Genomic DNA, 20,464 nt, shown 5'->3' with positions numbered 1-20,464 from the left:
CTTGGGGATTCCATTTCCTAAGCCAGGGCTGTCCAAGTAATAAGGGGCGCTCCATCCCAGGGGCCACCATGAAACACAACGTCTCTCGATGCCTCCCCATTGACATTTCCACTGGCTCTGTTAGAAAATGAGCAAGGCCACCCCCAGCTACTGATCCATCCAGTTGGCAAAAGGCTATGGGAGTTTTTAAAGTTTTTAGCCTCAGTCCCAGTTTCTCCACGACTTCGGAGCTAATTACAGTAACACCCAGAGTCCAGCAGGGCCAGTGTTTTCCCCTGGGGGCCAGAAGTTGAACAGAAGTTGCCTCCAGAAGTTGTGGGAGCTCCGTCACTGGAGGTTTTCAAGGAGAGCCTGGACATCCATTTTTCCAGAAGGTTATAAGGTCTCCTTCTTGAACAGCGGGCTGGACTAGAAGACCTCCAAGATCCTTTCCAACTCTGTTAAGCTTATGAAGTAAGGCACACTCCAAAAATTAAACATAATCATTGTTGTGTAAGTCTATAACCCAACATGAGTCAGGACATTTTGTGCCCAAACTGGCCTGTGCGATCATCTTCGGACATACCACATTTAGGTTCAAGGTGACCACTGATGTTGAGAGTTTCATCAATGATTGTGGATGAACAACATTTGCTGTTTTTGCATCGAATATTAAACATAACCCAGAGCTCCCTCTTACGACCAACTCTTTGAGTCTGATTTTGGCCTGTGGCTAAAAAAAGGCCCTTAAAAAAGTTTGCTCCCCTCCCCCTCCAATGAGTAACTCCTACCTTGTAGTCATCGCTCGTGGCTGCTATGGCTGTCCCAAAGGTGTTATTGTTGGACCAGTTTCCATCTCCGTTGGGGTAGTTGGCATTGCTCCCTTGCTGGCTGGACCAGCGATCGCCAGTGGTGCATTTCCCGAAGATGTTGTTCTCATGGACGCTGGCCACTGGCTGCCTCTGTTGGTGGTCATGTTGCAGTTGATCTGGTAGATCTCACCATTTTCATTGGTCAGGATATACAGTCCATCTGCCAATCAGCAGATAGATAGAGATAGAGATAATGAAACATCTGCAAGGAAAAAGCTCAGAGTACCAAGGACCCCTGCACTCTTCCTCCTCACCAGGGTTGGGATTCAGTTTTTTTAACAACCGGTTCTGTGGGCGTGGCTGAGTTGGTGGGTCATGTGACTGGGTGGGCATGCCCAACTCAACATCAGTCATGTCAAGGGGCGCTTCTCGTCTGGCCTCTCATGTCAGTGGGGATGCTGCAACAGTCATAAGTGAAAACTGGTAATAAGTCACTTTTTTCAGTGCCATTTTAACTTTGAATGGTCACTAAATGAACTGTTGTAAGTCAAGGATTACCTGTACAAAAATACAAAAAGCTTCTTTGCTGGCAAAAAGCTGCCCTAAATACCAACCATTAGATTAAAAATATCTGCAAGCCAGAGTTACAAATCAGGTAGGGTGCCAGAGTACCTTGAGGAATGAAAATAGTTAAAATGCAGTGATAACTATCAAGCAGCCAACTTTTGCTCATAAAGTGAAACCCTTTAGCAGAGAGGTCATTTAAGCTCTCCAGAAAAAGCACACCCAGGAGAAGCAATCCTTAGATCCATTTGTACCACATAAAGACACCAGCTGGTCTCACTCACCTAAGGAAATCATCCAGATTTAAGGAAAGGTCACATTCCCCCCAGAAAGGCAGTAAAAAAAAAAATCAGTGCCAAGCTTGCATCCTGCCTCTTGGAAGTACACCCCAAAAGGACAGTGCCAGATACCATTAAAGAAGTGAAGGAAGACCCCCTCCCCAGATAGAAAAAGAAACCATGAGGCAGGAAAAAATTCAAACACAATGCAAATAATTAAATCACAACAGTAGCTGTTCCTTGTTGTATCTGAATAGGGAAAATTATCCCATCAATAAACACAGGATACTCTTTATGAGTTTTGGTTTAAAACTGGGTTTTGGTGAAGGTTTTTGGTGAACCTTCACCAAAACGCAGTTTTAAACCAAAACTCATAAAGAGTATGTAAACTCACATTTGAATGTCAATCTTTCTAGCTAGCCAAGAAGCCTTGCTGAATGTCACTCATTTTGGTTCCCTGTCACTAAAAGCTTTGCTTCATTATTCAATTATTTCTTCAAAGTGCTGATTGTCCAGGGAAATAGCAGTGTAAAAATCTTAAAACAACTCTTCCCCTTTAAGAAAGTCAAGCCCCAGAAGCTCCGGAAACAGGAAGTCTAGGCTGTCTGCCAAGAATGTAATAAGGGTGGAAAAAAACAAAAGGAGGTTGCTTCTAACTACCGGTTCTGAACTGCTTAGATTTTAGAAAGTTAACAAGGGGTTCTATAGAACGGGATAGAACTGGTAGAATCCCATCCCTGCTCCTCAACCTCTCCTCCTCCTTCCCTCCTCTCCCTTCTCCATTTGTCCTCTTCCTCCTTCCTTCTTTCTCCTCCTCTTCCCCCTCCTCCTCCTTCCCTCCTTCTCCTTTTTTTCCTCTTCCCCCTTCCTCCCCTTCTTTTCCACCCCTCCCACTCCTCCATTTCTCTTCCTCCTCTTCCTCCTCCTTCCCTCCTTTTTCCTCCTCCATTTGTTTTTACCCTCTTCTTCCTCCTCCTCTCCCCCTTCCTTTACTTCTTTCTCCCTTCCTCTTCCTCCTCCTTTCTTCTTCCTCCTCCCTTCCTTCTCCTCCCCTCCTCCATTTGTCTTCCTCCGTCATCTGCTTTTCATGTCTATAAACACCATTTCATAATAACCAATTTACATAAATGGTAGAAGATAATGTCAATTTTGAATTATAATGGTAAAAAGAGCTGTAATGATTCCAAACTATACAACTGAGATCTATACAAATTATGTTAATAGAAATTAACTATGGCTGGCTGGACTTCTGGGAGTTGAAGTCCATCTATCTTCAAGCTGCCAAGGTTGAGAAAGTCTGGTTAGATTCTCATTGTTGGCATGATAAACGGGGCTGAAAGTTTGCTGACCTCTGGTATGTTAAAAAAAATGTTCCCTGGATTTTGAGCAGAACTTTGTCTTAACAAAGCAGGAGCCTCCAAATTTGGTAACTTTAAGACTTGTGGACTTCAACTCCCAGAATTCATGGCTGGCCCTGGGCATTTTGGGAGTTGAAGTCCACAAGTCTTAAAGTTGCCAAGTTTGAAGAGCCCTGTAATAAACAATCAGAATCAGAGATGGTATCCAGCCGGTTCTGACCAGTTCTGGAGAACTGGTAGCAGAAATTTGGAGTCGTTCAGAGAACCGGCCAATCCCACCTCTGACTGGCCCCACCAACCCCATCTCTTCTCTGCCTCCCATTGAGTCCCAGCTGATCGGCTGGGTCTTCTTTGGTTGCCCTGCACAGGAGAATGGAGCTGGAAAGCAGGTTAGTGGGGTGGGGAGGGATTGGGGCTTTTGCAGTACCCTTCCCCTGCCACGCCCACCAAGCCATGCCCACAGAGCTGGTAGTAAAAAAAATTGTATCCCACCACTGATCAGAATAGGGCTGGAAGGGACCTTGGAGGTCTTCTAATCCAGCCCCCAGCTGAAGCAGGAGACCCTACACCATTTCAGATAAGCGGCTGTCCAGTCTCTTCTTAAAAACCTTCTATGATTAAACTCCCACAACTTCTGGTGGCAAGCAGTTCCACTGGTTGATTGTCGTCACTGTTAGGAAGTTTCTGCTTAATTCCAGTTGTTTCGCTCTTTGGTTAGTTTCAATCCATTGCTTCTTCTACCTTCTGGTGCTTTGGAGAATAGGTGGACCCCCTCCTTTCTGGCAGCCCCTCAAATATTGGAATACTGCTATCTTGTCACCCCTAATTTTTCTTTTCTTTAGACTAGCCAGACCCAAATCCTGCAACCTTTCTTCTTAGTCTCCAGGCCTTTGATTATCTTATTTGCTCTTCTCTGACCTTTCCCCAAAGTCTCAACATCCTTTTTTTGTAATGTGGGGACCAAAACTGGATGCAGGATTCTAGGTGTGGCCTTACTAAGGATATATAAAGTGGTACTAATACTGCCCTGGTCAATACAGATTGACCATGGCAGGGATGGCCATTGGTGTGTGTGTGTGTGTGTGCACCACAAAGTCAAAATGGCAACCACAACCATGCAGCCAAAGCTCTCTCCTCCTGGGGTGGGATTCAACCAATGTAACAACCGGTTCGGTGAGTGCACATGAGCCAAACACGCGCTTTGCGCATAGCATTTGAAAACTGTCCATGTTCAGCTCTTAATACTTACCTTCTACTGCAGCCTTGGTGAGTGAAACAGCAATCCATTGTGCTGTGCGAATCAGCAGAGCTGATCCGGAACACGGAAATAAAGGACAGGAAAGAGCAGCGGTGGGTGAGCGGGGCCAAAGGATCACTGGAGCGACTGGTTTGTCCGCACTGATGCGAACCAGTAGAATCCCCCGCCCTCCTCTCTTTCCCATGCCTCGCAGTGCCCATCATGGTCCTAAATACCCAGAAGCGGAGAGATGTGTCTTCGGTCCGACTTAAGCATGGTATATAAAATCATACATTGCAATGTCCTACCTGTCAATGAATACTTCAGCTTCAACCATAACAACACAAGAGCACACAACAGATACAAACTCAAAGTAAACCGCACCAAACTTGATGGCAGGAAATACGACTTCAGCAATAGAGTGGTCAATGTCTGGAATACTCTACCCGACTCTGTAGTCTCTTCCCCAAACCCCAAAAATTTAACCTTAGACTGTCTACTATTGACCTCACCCCTTTCCTAAGAGGTCTGTAGGGCGTGCATAAGCGCACCAACGTGCCTACCGTCCCTGTCCTATTGTTTCTCTTATTCTTTTATTTTTCTTATATGTACCCATTTCATGTATTCACAACTATGTATACACTTGTACTTATTATCTTGTAAACAATTGACAAATCAAAATAAATAAAAAATAAAAAAAAAAAATGTGACGGGGCTGAAGCATCCCCTTTACTCACCTGGAGACTCTGGCACGGCAGCCTTGATTTCCTTGCAGCTCTGGTAGGGCTTCTGGGGTTGGCCTGGCTGGGAGGGCTGGCAGGAAGTTTCCCATTTCCTCAGCAGGCCCTGGAGGTCTTCCTTGGCTTTGGTGATGCAGCAGCCGACGGCTGTCGAGACAATACCCAACAAAGCATAACTCAACAACCAAGCCGGAAGGATGTTCGCTACCCACTGCTACCCATTGGCCACTGGGCATTATTTCTATTTGATTTATTTATTGATTAGCCACCCATCTTACCATCAGGTGAGGCTGCGGGGCTTATAATATTAAAAAGATAAAACTGCATGTAGTAGAATAGAATGAATGAGCTGGAAGGGACCTTGGAGGTCTTCTAATCTAGCCCCCTGCTCAAGTAGGAGAACCTATAGTATTTCAGATGTGACTGTCTAGACTCTTCTTAAAAACCTCCAGTGATGGAGCTCCCAGAACTTCTGGTGGCAAGCAATTCCACTGGTTAATTGTTCTCACTATCAGAATATTTCTCCTTAATTCCGGTTGCATCTCTCCTTGATTAATTTCCATCCCTTTTTTCTTGTCCTGCCTTCTGGTGCTTTGGAAAATAAGTTGACCCTCTGTTCTTTGTGGAATCATGTTTCCCTCATCATGTTTCCCTCATCATGTTTCCCTCAGTCCTTTTCATAGATAAATCATGTTTCCCTATCATGTTTCCCTCAGTCCTTTTCACTAGACTAGACATACCCATTCTTGGAGCTAAATTGCATCAGGTATCTTAAACCCATACCCAAGATGATATGTGAACGCTAACAGAGTTGGAAGGGACCTCAAAGGTCTGCTAGTCCAACCCCTTGCTCAAGCAGGAGGCCCTAGCCTAGACCATTTCAGACAAGTGGCTGTCCAGTCTTTTCTTAAGAATCTCCAGTGATGGAGCATTCACAATTTCTGGTGGCAAGCAGTTAATTGTTCCCAATGTTAGGAAGTTTCTCCTTAATTCCAGGTTGCTTCTCTCCTTGATTAGTTTCCATTAGTAGTCCTTGACTTATGACCAGCATGGAGCCCAACATTTCTGTTGCTAAGTGAGACATTGGTTAAGTGAGCTTTCCCCATTTTAGATCTTTCTGGCCACAGTTGTTAAGTGAAAGTTGGTAACATGGGTGTTAAATGAATCTGACTTCCCAATTGACTTCACTTGTCAGATGACCCCAGGACACTGCAACTGTCAAGTACATGCCAGTTGCCAAGCCTCTGAATTTCGATCACCTGATCATGGGGGTGCTATAAAAGTCGTAAGTGTGAAAAATGATGATAAGCCCATTTTTTCCAGTGCCGTTGTAACTTCAAACGGTTACTAAATAAACTCTTGTAAGTCGAGGACTGCCTGTACCGCATGTAAGACCTTGAGGGCACTATCCTGTGGTTTTATTTATATTTATCTTTTAACGGCTTAATGGTTTTAAAGATTTTATTTTCAACTGTCAGCTGTCTCACTGTGTATTACCCAAAATCCCATTTGTGAGATTGGCAGCCATAAATAGGTAAATAAATTTGTTTTTTTTTTCCTATCGCACATCTGTTTCAGTTTGTTCTTTTCCTGAAAACAGTCTGTGCCAGCAGTTGTACGCAGGGAGATGTTTTCTGTTATGGCATTAGGCGTGTCACATTTCCCAGCTTTCAATTTCCAAACATTAGGCGTGCTCAAACATTGTGACATGCCTTGGTAATTGTAAATATACTTTGGTTACTTTCATATAATTTAGATGTGCTTGGTAAACAACTATGTAAATATCATAAATTTTCAGACCAGCAATTCCCTAGTACATATCAAAGAACATTATTCTGTGTGTAGCGAGCTTGGCGGAAGATATCTTTATCATTTCACTCCAGGGAAAGGCTCAAAAACAGGAAAACCTGCTCAAGTGATGGCAGATAATCTGATGTATTTCATGAAGAAGAAGACAGGCATTGACAAAAGCTTGAAGGCCATGGGAGTAGATTCTACAAATGTTAATATTGGTCATCACTGGAGGTTTTCAAGAAAAGACTGGGCAGTCACCTGTCTAAAATGGTACAGGATATCTTGCTTGAGCAGAGGGCTGGACTAGAAGACCTCCAAGGTCCCTTCCAGCTCCTATTCTATTCTATTCTATTCTATTCTATTCTATTCCATTCCATTCCATTCCATTCCATTCCATTCATTATTTCATATTCTAGTCTATTTTATATTCTATATTCTATTCTATTCTATTATTTCATATTCTATTCTATTCTAATATTCCATATTCCACCTCACTCCATTCTACTCTACTCTAAATACTGGCTGTGAAGATGGTGCCATGCGCTGGGGGCTCTGCTGGAGCTGATCTCTGCTGGTCTGAAGGTGTATATGAGCCCCTTTGATGTGCAAATTGACTACAGCAGAAATAAAGAAGTTCATTGACAAACCAAGGCAAGGACCACAGTGGCCCCATCATGCCCAGTCATTGGAGAGATGTGTGAAACAGATCCCAGGGGCAGCAAGCAGAGAAACAGGGAGAGCAAGCAGGAGAAACGCGAGGGTTATATCAAGAGGCCAAGAAGCCAATCCCACCAGGCTCAAGGTTGGCTCCGCCCTTCCGTCCTTCCGAGGTGGGTAAAATGTGGCCCCAGATTGTTGGGGGCCCCATGCTGACTCTGTAAACTGATTAGAGAGGGCTGTAAAAGTCGCGAAGCAGTATATAAGTCTTGAGTGCTATTGCTCAGTGCTATTGATGAAATAATTTCTAGAAAGAGTGCAGACAAGAGCCAAAAAGATGACTATGGGACTGGAGGGTAAAATGTATGATGAAGGGTTGCAGGAATTGGGTAGGACCAGGGGTAACAGGATAGCAGTGTTCCAGTATTTGAGGGGCTGCCCCAAAGAAGAGAGGGTCAACTTGCCCTGCAAAGCACCAGAAGGCAGGAGAAGAATCAATGGATGGGACTCCCTCAAGGAGAGGTGCAACTTTGCACTAATTTCCTGACAGTGAGGACAAGTAGCCAGGGGAAAGGCTTGCCTTCAGAAGTGCTGGCGCTCCATCGCTGGAGGGTTTCAAAAAGAGACTGGGCAGCCGTGTGTCCATGACATTTTAAGGTCTCCTGCCTTGAGAAAGGGGTTGGACTAGAAGACCTCCAAGGTCCCTTCCAGCCCCAGGATTCAATGATTCTTTGAGAACCCACTTTCCCACAAATCCACCGGTTAGTCACTCACCTGCAGGTTGTGCTTTTGCAAAGGCAGCCCAGGCCAGCAGTAGAAGAGCCAATAACATCATTGTGGATGAGCCTCTAGAGAAAAATGTGAATTAATCTGTTTGTAAATTAAAAGCAGAGATGGGGTCCTTTAAGAATCTGTGCAAAGGCACAATTGCCCAAGAAGATGCTGCTGGCACTGTTTGATTGCTGTTGTTAAGCATACTTTGTGTCTAATCCAGGGGTGTCCAACCTTGGCAACTTTAAGACTTGTGGAGTTGAAGTCCACAAGTCTTAAAGTTGCCAAGGTTGGACACCCCTGGTCTAATCCATCTTCTTGCCAACTTCCAGGAGCACATTAAGAGCCCCATTGCTTTTCAAATTCTGCCCAGGTGCCAAGACCCAGACTTCAACGAACAGCAATAATCGTTTTAAATGGTTTTAAGGTGTGAAATACATATTTCAGATTTGATGGGGGAATTGGGCTTGGATTATTTTTTTTGCCACGGGAGTTCTGAGAAAAATATTAAATCACTTCTGGCAAATTGCCAAAAGTTTTCTTTGATTTGAAAGACAATTTAGGGCTGGTTGAAACAGAAACGTTGCAGTTCATACCGCCTTTTCTGAAGAACAGATCTTTTTTAGGAATAAACAGGATTTAAATCTCAAAGTACTTGGCCACTTGTTTTTTGTGGTAGATTTACAAGACATTTTTGGATCATAATCCTGTGAGTTTGGCTTATAAAAAAATTGTATTCTTTTAGATGGACAGTGAGAGCCGTCAATCAGTGGAACAGAAGTTGCCTTCAGAAGTTGTGGGAGCTTCATCACTGGAGGCTTTCAAGAAGAGACTGGACTGCCATCTGTCAGAAATGGTGTAGGGTCTCCTGCTTGGGCGGGGGTTGGACTAGATGACCTACAAGGTCCCTTCCAACTCTGTTAATCTGTTAGATCGGGAGTCTCCAAGCTAGGTAACTTGAAGACTTGTGCGTGCTAGCTGGGCAATTCTGGGAGTTGGAGTCCACAAGTCTTAAAGCTGCCAAGTTTGGAGAGCTCTGATATAGATGGAGACTTTGGGAAAAGTTGCCACAAAAAGAAGCAACAGCAGAGGATTGTAAAAAGCAATTAAAAGATTTTGGGGGGACATGATTTAGGTAAGGCACTGATTTAAGACTGGTTTGGGAAGCAAGTAAAGCCTTAATCTGATGAGTGAAATCAGCTCAGTTCTGGAATTGCAAAGTGCAGTGAGCAATATCACCAAACTTCACCATATGTTAAATCAGATTTTAAAAAATGTAATGATGGTTAATATTGTAATATTAAGAAACTTATGAATGCTGGGCTTAAGCTGGTCTTTGGCTGTTGGGTTGAGCATGCTGTGAGAACACAACCTTCAATCCCCATTTAACAAATGTCTCCATTTTTCTACTACCATAAATTAAAAAAGGCATACTTTAAATATTGTGCGTTGCAGAATCCATGCTTGTTCCTGGCTTTTCCATCTGCACCCCAATAATCAAACCCCATTCACCTTCCTGGCAAATTTCTGACTCACCTGATCAATCTCCAGTGTTTCTTTGATGAACGCCTTGAGAACAGGTTTGTCTTACCTGGATGAGGAAGATCACTTCGCCTGAAGAAACCAGGAAGCACAAATCAGCCTGGTCTTCTCGCTCGGCTTTATTAAGCAGCTGGATTTCGAAATTCACCTCCCCATCACAACAGGAAATGAAAACCAGGAAGTCCTGAAATGAAGAGGGGCTGTTTACACCCACAAGATAAAAGGGTTTCAGGAACAGTTTTGGCCAATACAGAAGTCAAATGAATAGGATAATCTTGGTGCTGTATGAACTTGGTGGTTTCCTAGCAGATGTTGTTTTGATTACAACAGAATAACAGAGTTGGAAGGGACCTTGCAGGTCATCTAGTCCAACCCCCTCCCAAACAGGAACCCTACACCACAGGGGTGGGATTCAACCGGTGTTACTACTGGTTCGATACTTATGTTTTATGCACGCAAGCGCGCTTTGCGCACATACGCGCTAGACGTGTGCTATGCACGCATATAATACAACGAACGCTGTGCCTCCCAGACAGCTGATAAGCACTGCAGCTGATAAGCACTAAGGTGTGCAGTGTTTGAAAAATGCCTTTTTTTTTTTTTTACTGATTTTTCAACTCAGCTGTGCCATGCAAAGCAGCTGAGGTTGAAAAAAGCAGGAAATAAAGGTCAAGTAAGAGCCCAGGCAGGCATGTGGGCCAAACAGCAGCAGACACTGAACCAGTTCGCTGTCTGCTGCTCTTCAGAGCTACCGGTTCTACAGAGCCGGGCAGAACCGGTAGCATCCCACCATGGGTGGGATTCAAATTTTTTAACAACCGGTTCTGTGGACGTGGCTTAGTTGGTGGGCGTGGCCAACTCAATATCACTCACATCAAGGCACGCATCTCCTCGCCTGGCCTCTCATGATTGTGGGGATGCTGCAACAGTCATAAGTGTGAAAAAGGGTCATAAGTCACTTTTTTCAATGCCATTGTAATTTTGAATGGTCACTCCACATAAGCAAAGTACCAGCAAAGGAGGGGAAAAAAACTCCAGAGAAGTTCCTGAGACAGGAAGTCTAGTCCTGCCAAGAATGGAATAAGGGTTAACGGAGAGGCAGTTTCTGTAAGCAACACCAGAATGTTTCCTTCCTGCCTTCCTGACAGGATTAGCCCAGTAATTTCTTCTAACAACCGGTTCTAGTGAATAGGTGCGAACTGGTAGAATCCCACCCCTGTATACCACCCCATTTCTGAAAGGTGGCAGTCCAGTCTCTTCTTGAAAGCCTCCAGTGATGGAGCTCCCAAAACTTCTGAAGGCAACTTCTGTTCCATGGGTTGATTGTTCTCCCTGTCAGGAAATTTATCCTTATTTCCAGGTTGAATCTCTCATTCAGTTTCCATCCATTATTCCTTGTCTGGCCTTCGGGTCCTTTGGAAAATAGCTTGGTCCCCTCCTCTCTATGACAGCCCGTTAAATATTGGAAGATGCTATCATGTCTCCCCTGGTCCTTCTCTTCACTAGATTAGACTAGCCATGCCCAATTTCTGCAACCATTCATTGAATGTTTTAGCCTCCAGTCCCCTCATCATCCTGGTTCCTCTTCTCTGCACTCTTTCTAGTGTCTCAACCTCTTTTTTATAGTGTGGTGACCAAAACTGGATGCAGTACTCTAGGTGTGGTCTTACTCAGGCTTTACAGAGTGGTATTAGTACCTCCCTTGATCTCGATTGTATCCCTCTGTTAATGCAACTTAGGATCACATTGGCTTTTTTGGCTGCTGCCAGACACTGTTGGCTCCTATTTAGCTGGTTGTCCACTAAGACTCCAAGAACCCTCTCCCAGTTATTGCTATTAAGCCTGGTTTCATCCAATCTATATGTGTGCTTTTGGTTTTTCTTGCCTAAGTGTAGGACTTTATTCTGCTCTATATTGAATTTCATTTTGTTAGATATGGCCCAGTGTTCAAGTCTGTCAAGATCCATCTGGATTTTGAGCCTATTTTCTGGGGTGTTGGCTATTCCTGCCAGTTTAATATCGTCTGCAAATTTGATGAGTTCCCCTTCTATTCCCTCATCTAAGTCGTTTATGAAGATATTGAAGAGTCCTGGGCTTAAGACAGAACCTTGTGGTACCCCAACTGCTTACTTCCCTCCATGTAGACTTAGACCCATTAAGGGCTACTAGTTGGTTATGGTTTGTCAGCCAGTTATGAATCCATTTGGTGGTGGTGTTATCTATCCCACTTTTTTCTAGCTTACCAAGAAGTAAGGTTGTGGTCTACTTTGTCGAATGCCTTGCCTTACTGAAGTCCAGGTAAACTATGTCCACAGTATTTCGCTGGTCTACTAATTTAGTTACTATGTTGAAGAATGAAACAAGATTGATTTGGCATGATCTGTTTTTAACAAACCGGGCTGGCTGCTAGTTATTACTTTACTCGTTTCTAGGTGTTGGCAGTTCTGTTTTTTAATTATCTTCCCGGTATTGATGTTGGTCTGTAGTTTCCTGGGTCTGTTTTTGTTTCTTCCTTTTTTGAAGATGGGAACCACATCAGCTCTTTTCTCAGTCCTCTGATAGTTCTCTGGTGCTCTAGGATTTTTTATTTTATTTTTCATTGATTTTCTATTAAATACATTTCTTAGTGTTTTATAAACATTGTGTTATTTAAGGTATTTAATTTGTTTAACAATACAAATTACATTCTTAATCTCCACCCCTTTTTTCCAACCATTGGTAAAATAAATTCCATGTTTGATAATATTCTACATCCTCTTTCTGCTTAATTTTCAATGTCAATCTATCAATTTCTGCGCAATCTAGTATCTTCCTGACTATCTCTTCATCTTACAGTGTTTCTTCATTTTTCCAGTTTCGTGCGAAAATAATCCTCATTGCTGTTAAGTCATGTAATATTAAATACATAGTTTTCTTATTATACCTAATAAAACAATTTAGTTTATAGTCTATATGTTTCCCTATCATCTTTTCTAACCACCTGTGTATCTTTGTCCAAAACCTTTGAATTTTTGAAAGATATGATAGAATGGTTCTGAGATGACATCTGCCAGTTCCTTTAAACTCTGGGGTGTAATCTGTCACGTCCCGGTGATTTATATTCATCAAGATCAGACAGGTGTTCTCTTACCATTTTTTTTGTTTATTTTAACTTTTATTTCTAGTCTGTCTTGTTATGTTTTTGGTAAAACTATTGTTTTATTTTCCATGAAGACCGATGCAAGGAATGAGTTCAACAGCTCTGCTTTCTCTCTGCAGCCTGTTACTTCCTTGCTGTCTTTTCTCTTTAGTGAACTGTTTGTTTCCTTGTTTTTGTTTTTTTTTGTTATTTATATGTTGGAAGAAACCTTTTTAAAAATATCTTTGAGTTTGTTCATTCTGAACTTTTGCTTTCCTGACTTTGTCTTTGCAGATTCTGACTATCTGCTGATATTCTGCTTAGTTGTGTGTCCCTCTTTCCATTTCTGCTTTTTCATCTTTTAAATTTTTAGATTAACACAGTTGGAAGGGACCTTGTAGATCATCTAGTCCAACCCCCCACCCAAGAAGGAGACCATTTCTGACAAAGGGCTGCCAAACTCTTCTTGAAAGCTTCCAAGGATGAACCTCAATCACCCTTCCAGATGTTGATTCTGATGGAAAGTGCTACTTTCCAGAGACATCATTGAGGGCAGACAGAGTAGAGAAGAGAAAGAAATTCCATGGAGTCCTGGGTTTATGGCCACAGTTGAGCCCAAAATTGCTGTGGTTAAGTGAAACGTGTTAAGTGAGGTCCCCCCCACCCCAATTTTATTACTTTTCTTGCCACAGTTGTTAAGTGAATCACTGCAGTTGATATGGCAGTAACCTGGTCATTAAGTGAATCTGCCTTCCCCATTGATTTTGCTTTTCAGGTCACAAAAGGGGATCACGTGATCCTGGGATACTGTGACCGTCACAAATATGAGTCAGTTGCCAAGCGCCTGAATTTTGATTGCATGGCGATGCCAGAATGGTCCTAAGTGTGAAAAATGGTCATAAGTCACTTTTTTCAGTGCCGTTGTAACTTTGAACGGTCGCTAAACAAATGGTTATCAATCAAGAAATACCTGTATTTTAGTTTATCTCTGAATGCCAACCTAATTTTGCTTTCTCCCAAAGCAATATGCAAAAGGAGAATCATTAAAAATAAAAAATATTTATCATCCAAATGTTTCTAGGCAGCTTGTCCCTGTAACCATCAAATATTGTGGAGGCCACCTTAAATGGGACAATTTGTAAAATAATTTACAAACTGCAGCCTGCTCAACTGTTGGCAATCTCTGGATCTCTTGGGCAAAATTACAAACAGAAATGGGCCAGTCACACATTGCACAAAGATATTTCATAAGCATGGCTGGCTGGGGATTTCTGGAAGTTGAAGTCCACCCATCTTAAGTTAACATGGTTGAGAAACAGGAACCGAGAGACAACAGAGTAAACACCTCAGGGAAGTACTCCATTTGGGGGAAATGAATCAGATTAGTGAGAGGGTTACTCCTGATTTACTCTCTTAAGCAAACGACCCTGGTTTGAAAGAACATTGGAGAAGATAAAAGTGTAGCTTCTTTTCTAGAACTTCATGGTGTCCACCTTGAAAACCCCTTAAGAATTTCCCTGGTTCTCCAAGACTTTTGATACAGATGTCTCAGCCTCACTTGTGTCTTTATGGCTCATAAACACCTTGACCAGAAGCCTGTGGGCTTCGTTTGCCACATCCTCCACAAATTTTTTTAACATGCTGTAGACCACAGCGAACGACAACCCTACCGAGGCCATGGGCACAAGCTGCTTTGGTAGGTTGGGCGCTCTGCTGGCTGCTTGGATGAGCAGTTCCACCACAAGTGCCTTGTTGACTGCATGAGCCAGTGGACACCTGACCAGGGCCTTCAACTGCTCCACGGGCTGGACTACATGTTCAGCGGTCCTCCTTAAGGACTCCTCTTCCAAGCCAAAGCTGATGCAGTAACCTCGCATGGTTCTGACCAGCAGATCCACATTACACACCACCGAAATATCGGGGATAGCTTCGGTCCGGATCCCACAGGCCACCACGGCCACCAACCACAAGTGTTCCAGCATCATGTCCTTCTTCTTCTCTAAGATGCGATGGGAAATGTTGGGGGTGGCAAGGAGGAATGAATGGCTCTTTGGTAGATCCAGGTTCTGCTCCAGAGCCTCTTCCAGAAGGTAGAAGTCATACTTGCTGAGTAAAATACTGGAAATAAGGAAGATCTTAGGAGATCTCACTTTCTCGGCTTGAAGATCTTGAAGGCAATCTTCCCGGATCTTCTGCAAGGTGACCATCTCGTTGAAGCTAGATGGGTTGCTCTGACGGACTGATTCCAGATCTGCCTCTACTTTGGAGCGGACAAAATAGTATCCTTTGCCAGCTTTCTTGAGATAATGAGCCAGCTTAGCATGGAAGGACCTGAAGTGATGAGAAGCAATGATTAAAAAGAAGTCATAGGAGGCCACCTCCATCTTCTCCATGTAACGTTTGGCACTGAAGCCTGGATTCCCGACATCTGGCAGATCCCACAGGATTACTTTGGGGTACTTGGGGTGCGGATAAGCCACAGCAGTTTTATGGGTCTCCGTCTTCCCAGTAAGGGCTGCCCCTTCATCTCCCTCACAGAGGTCCCGAAACGTGTTGATGAAGTCCGCCCTGTCTTCTCCCAATTCTCCAACGACAGCCATATTTAAGCTGATGTTCTCCAGGGAGGAAAAAGCATCCTGCACGTGTTTGGTCAGCTGATCCAAACTCCCCATCGTAAAGGCAGCCTTTAGGTCCTGGATTTGTTTCTCGGTTAGAGCAATTTTGTCGTTCTCCCCTTTCTTTGCCATGGAGTCAACAGCTTAACTTTGCTGGTCAACCCAGGGAGGAAGATCTGAAGAACCAAGGGGAGAACATTGCGTTAGTAGACGTTGTGTGATAAAACAGAAGCCTCTGCAGAGATGGTATTCAACAGATTCTGACCAGTTCTGGAGAACCAGTAGTGGACATTTTGAGTAGTTTGAAATCCCACCTCTGACTGGCCCTGCCAACCCCATCTCTTCTCTGCCTCCCAAGTCCCAGCTGACTGGCTGGGTCTTTTGCTGCCCTGCACAGGAGAAGGGAGCTGGAAAGCAGGTTAGTGGGGTGGGGAGGGAATAGGATTTTGCAGTAACCTTCCCCTGCCATGAAGGGGTTGATAAAATGTGATCTTGCAGTGTGGTGACCTGGCCTGGGCTGCCACTATGGAGTGTCACAGATGGGATGTTGGCCTTAAAAGCAGGGGCGGGATTCTAACGGTTCAGACTGGTTCTATAGAACTGGTTGTTGTGATTCTGCGCAGTTCGGAGAACCGGCAAATCGTGCTCCTGGCTGGCTTCTCCCCTCTCGGCCTGCCCCTCCCCTCCCAGTCAGTCCTTATCACGCATGCCCGACATCGCTGACTGCGTTCTCCCCCGCCCAGTCACTCCTTAAGGTATTTCCTTTTTTGCCCTCCTGACAACCAGCTGTTCCGATTATCATCTGTGCCGGGATTCCCTTCACTATCTTACTGCTTCACCCACGAGGCTTCTCTGAGGCCCAGGAGGCAAAGGGGGGCTTGTGGGGGGGGAAGCTGCGCCCCCCCCCATGTTCCGTTCTTTGCCTTCCTGAGCCTTGGGGAAGCCTTCTGGGAGCAAACCACCCCCCGGAGGCTCCCCTGAGGCCCAGAAGGCAAAAAAATGGGGTGTTGCTGCAAAAAAGAAGAAGCCACGCCCACCCAGTCACATGGTCTTGCCCACCTAGCCACACCTACCTAGCCACACCCACAGAACCGGTTATTAAAAAATTTGGATCCCACCCATGCTTAAAAGACAGATAGGATGTTAGCTCATCCTTCAATCCTGCCACAGAGCAAAGGTTGATACCCGTTTCAGGTGCCATTACGAAAACCTCGTCGTAATTTTAAACAATCAAGTGAGGTTTCAGTAATATCACCTCAAAATCTTATAAGACTTTGAGTTCTCACCCAAATTCAATGAGATGTTGGCTAATTTGCCTCAATCTTATGAGGATTCGTATTTCTTCCTAACGTCAGACAGGAATATGTGGATATTGCTGTATCCCACTGGTTCTCAACCTTCCTAATGCCACAACCCTTTAATACAGTTCCTCATGTTGTGGTGACCCCCAACCATAAAATTATTTTCGTTGCTACTTCATAACTGTAATTTTGCTACTGTTAGGAATCATAATATAAATAATACATGACAATGGCTTTAATAATACAAAAGATGATACATGGCATAATTCAGTCAATACAATTCATTCAAGTTTCCTATGATTTACCATTCTCTGTGTTGTTTTTTTTACATACCTGTTACTATCACAAGGGGGAAGTATTCACATCAACCACAGCTGAAGATAAAAAGACCGATCAGCATCGAAATTAAGTTCCCATGGTACAAAGAGTGGTGGGTTTTTTTGCAGTAGTTGATGATTTTACATGATTTTACATTTACCCAGTAACTATAATTCATGAAGGGTCGTTTTACCTCCAATACTGCTGCTTTCTACACAGTAGCTGCTCTCTACACATGTGACTGGTGCACATAAGTACATTATGATGCCAACCCTGTCACATACACCTGTATTTGTATGGGTTGTATGTGATGGGGTTGGTGAGATGATGTCATCACACCAGGTATTCGTGTGTGGGCATATCTGCATGTGGGCCGACCCGCCTGGAGACGGATAGAGGAGCAGTTCCTAAGACCATATATGTGTTTTCCCATGGTCTTAGGTGACCCCTGTGAAAGGGTCGATCGACCTCCCAAAGGGGTCACAACCAACAGGTTGAGAACTGCTGCTATATCCTATCTATTTCAACTCTGCAGCAAAAACATGATAGATGAAATTATGATGATAGATAGACATATAGAGAGATAGAGATAGATGATATACATAAAGATGGATGGATAGATAGACAGACAGACATAGATGATATATTAGATGGATGGATAGATAGATACCGTGTTTCTCATAAAATAAGGTCTTATATTTTTTTGAGCCCTGAAAAAACGGCTAGGCCATCTTTTCGGGGGTGACTTAATTCCCCCCCTTGCATCCTCATCTAGAGCGCCCCGCGGGCAGCAATTCCTCGCCACCAGCTGCTCCTAACGGGTGATCATGGCGAAGTGCAGAGAGCTCCCTACTCCCACCAAACACCTTTGCTGCAGACCCAAGACCTTTGGCACCCGCTGCTGTTGCTTTCCCTTCTGCCCATTCCGCTGCCACGTTTGGAGCTGCCGCTTCCGTGTTTGGAGTGCCGCTGCCATTTGGAGTGCCACTGCCATTTGGAGCACCGCCGTCATGTTTGGAGCTGCCACTTCCGCGTTTGGAGCTGCCGCCGTGTTTGGAGTGGTGGCGCTCCAAATGGCGGTGGTGCTCCAAACAGCGGCAGTGCTCCAAATGCAGAAGCGGCAGCTCCAAATGGCAGCGGTGCTCCAAACGGGGAAGTGGCAGCTCCAAACGCGGCGGCGGCATGGGCAGAAGGGAAATCAACAGCGGCAGGCGCTGAAGGTCTTGGGTCTGCCGCAATGGTGCTTGGCAGGAGTAGGGAGCTCTCCGTGCTCTGCCATGATCTCCCATTAGGAGCAGCTGGTGGCGAGGAATTGCTGCCAGCAGGGCGCTCCTAACGGCAAGTCCCCCCCCCCCCATTTTGCATGTTTTAAAATAGGCCTAAATTTGGGGGGAGGGGCTTAATTTCATTTTATGGCTAGAAAACATGCTGGGTCTTCCTACTGGGGAGGTCGTATTGTTGGAGAAACACGGTAGGTAGATAGATAGATAGACAGACAGACAGACAGACAGATAGATAGATAGATAAATATACATATTTATCCACAGATAATAGATGTTAACTGATAGATAGATAAGTTAGATGATAGCAACAGCAATGGCACATATATCTCTTTATAGTGCTTTATAGCCCTCTCTAAGTGATTTACAGAGTTGGCCTCTTACCCCCAACAAGCTGGGTCCTCATTTTACCGACCTTGGAAGGACGGAAGGCTGAGTCAACCTTGAGCTGGTCAGGATCGAACTGCTAGCTGTGGACAGTCAGTGTGGAATCCTGCATTCTAACCACTGTGCCACCATAGCTCTAAGATAGACATAGCTAGCTAGCTAGATGATAGAAAGAAAGAAAGAAAGGAAGGAAGGAAGAAAGAAAAAGAAAGAAAGAAAGAAAGAAAGAAAGAAAGAAAGAAAGAAAGAAAGAAAGAAAAAAAGGAAGGAAGAAAGATAGGAAGAAAGGAAGGAAGGAAGAAAGAAAGGAAGGAAGGAAGGAAGGAAGAAAGAAAGAGGAAGGAAGGAAGGAAGAAAGAAAGAAGGTAGATTGGGGAATCGTAGGAATTGAAGTCCATACATCCTAAAGTGGCCAAGCTTGAGAAACACTGTTCTAAATATAAATACAAAATGCTCAACAAAAAACGTATCATTGTTGAACGAAGAATCTTTGAATGACCAGGCTGTGTGCTTTATAAAACCTTGGATGTCTGTCTCAGCACTGGTGTTTCTCTCCTATTCAAAGCAGTGGTGGGATTAAAAAAAATTTTTACTACCGGTTTTGTGGGCATGGCTTGATGGGTGTGGCAGGGGAAAGATACTGTAAAATCTCCATTCCCCCTCCACCCCACTGACCTGCTTTCCAGCTCCCTTCTCCTGTGTAGGGCAACCAAAAAGACCCAGCCGATCAGCTGGGACTTGGGAGGCGGAGAATAGATGGGGCGGGGCCAGTCAGAGGCGGCATTGGTCAGTTCTCTGAACTACTCAAAATTTCCGCTACTGGTTCTCCAGAACCTGCTGAATTCCCACCTCTGATTCACAGCCTCTTTTCCATGCTGTCTTTCCTGGAGTCACATTGCCATTTTCCCACATATTAGCATCACGGGAGCAAAATCCAGGAGCCAGAAAAGGGAGGCTCTGACTTCCCGTATCTCACCCCGAAGAGGAGTTTCCCAATTATGTTGGAATAGATTTGAAGGTAGGCCAAGTGTGATCTCCAGATTCGGGAAAAGTCTTGCATAAAGGATTATAATGGCAGACAGTCAAGTCACCTGTTGCAATCCAAAGCTATATTGGATTGACGTCAACTCTGTGGCAGGAAAGTAATTTCAGCATTATCTCTCCATCACTCTCAAGTCTAAAAACATACAGGTAGTCCTCGATTTACGACTACAATTGGGGCCAGAATTTCTGTGGCTAAGCAATGTGGTCATTAAGCAACTTGCATGTGATTTTGTGACTTTTTTTTTTTTTTGCTGTTATCGTTAGGCAAATTTCCCCAAGTGAGGCGGTTGTTCAGTGAGTTATGCCTGTTTTTACAACCTGGTTTGCCATGGTTGTTAAGTGAATCACTGAAGTTGTTAAGCGAATCATGCTGTCGCTAAGCAAATCTGGCTTCCCCCATTGAGCTTGCTTGCTGGAAGCTGGCTAGAAAAGTTGCAAATGATGACCTCAGTGTGCAGCAGCAGCCAAAAAAGTCAATGCAATCCTAAATTGCATTAACAGATACAACCATGATCAAGGGAGGTATTAATATCACTCTATAAAGCCTTAGTAAGGCCACACCTAGAACACCACATCCAGTTTTGGTCACCACACGATAAAAGAAGCTGTTGGGATGCTAGAAAGAGTGCAGAGAAGTGCAACCAGCATGATGAGGGGACTGGAGGTTCA

The 20,464-nt window shown here is 44.2% G+C and overlaps 2 protein-coding genes across 4 annotated transcripts; both read right to left on the bottom strand.

The window, feature by feature from the left end:
* Nucleotides 1-732: 732 nt before the first annotated feature.
* ITLN1 (intelectin 1) lies at nucleotides 733-9,904 on the bottom strand. 3 transcript variants are annotated; one of them, XM_087943308.1, is made up of 4 exons: nucleotides 9,782-9,904; nucleotides 8,194-8,267; nucleotides 4,966-5,115; nucleotides 733-1,011 (listed from the first exon to the last, which is right to left on the bottom strand). In XM_087943308.1, the coding sequence occupies exons 2-4, from the start codon at nucleotides 8,252-8,254 to the stop codon at nucleotides 794-796; spliced, it is 429 nt and encodes a 142-aa protein (XP_087799434.1). In that variant the 5' UTR covers nucleotides 8,255-8,267; nucleotides 9,782-9,904; the 3' UTR covers nucleotides 733-793. The 3 variants fall into 3 exon arrangements, with proteins under 3 accessions (XP_087799434.1, XP_026541189.2, XP_087799435.1); XM_026685404.2 differs by having other exon boundaries at nucleotides 9,727-9,856; XM_087943309.1 differs by having other exon boundaries at nucleotides 8,194-8,289; nucleotides 9,723-9,806.
* A 4,451-nt stretch (nucleotides 9,905-14,355) lies between these two features.
* LOC113432578 (interferon-inducible GTPase 5-like) lies at nucleotides 14,356-19,778 on the bottom strand. The gene is made up of 2 exons (XM_087943307.1): nucleotides 19,728-19,778; nucleotides 14,356-15,641 (listed from the first exon to the last, which is right to left on the bottom strand). The coding sequence occupies exon 2, from the start codon at nucleotides 15,595-15,597 to the stop codon at nucleotides 14,356-14,358; it is 1,242 nt and encodes a 413-aa protein (XP_087799433.1). The 5' UTR covers nucleotides 15,598-15,641; nucleotides 19,728-19,778.
* Nucleotides 19,779-20,464: the final 686 nt, after the last annotated feature.

Source organism: Notechis scutatus, chromosome 14 (assembly GCF_049901735.1).
Source record: "Notechis scutatus isolate UNSWTSFEM ecotype Mainland chromosome 14, rNotScu1.2, whole genome shotgun sequence".
NCBI lineage: Eukaryota > Metazoa > Chordata > Lepidosauria > Squamata > Elapidae > Notechis > Notechis scutatus.
This window is presented reverse-complemented; position numbering and strand designations above follow the sequence as displayed.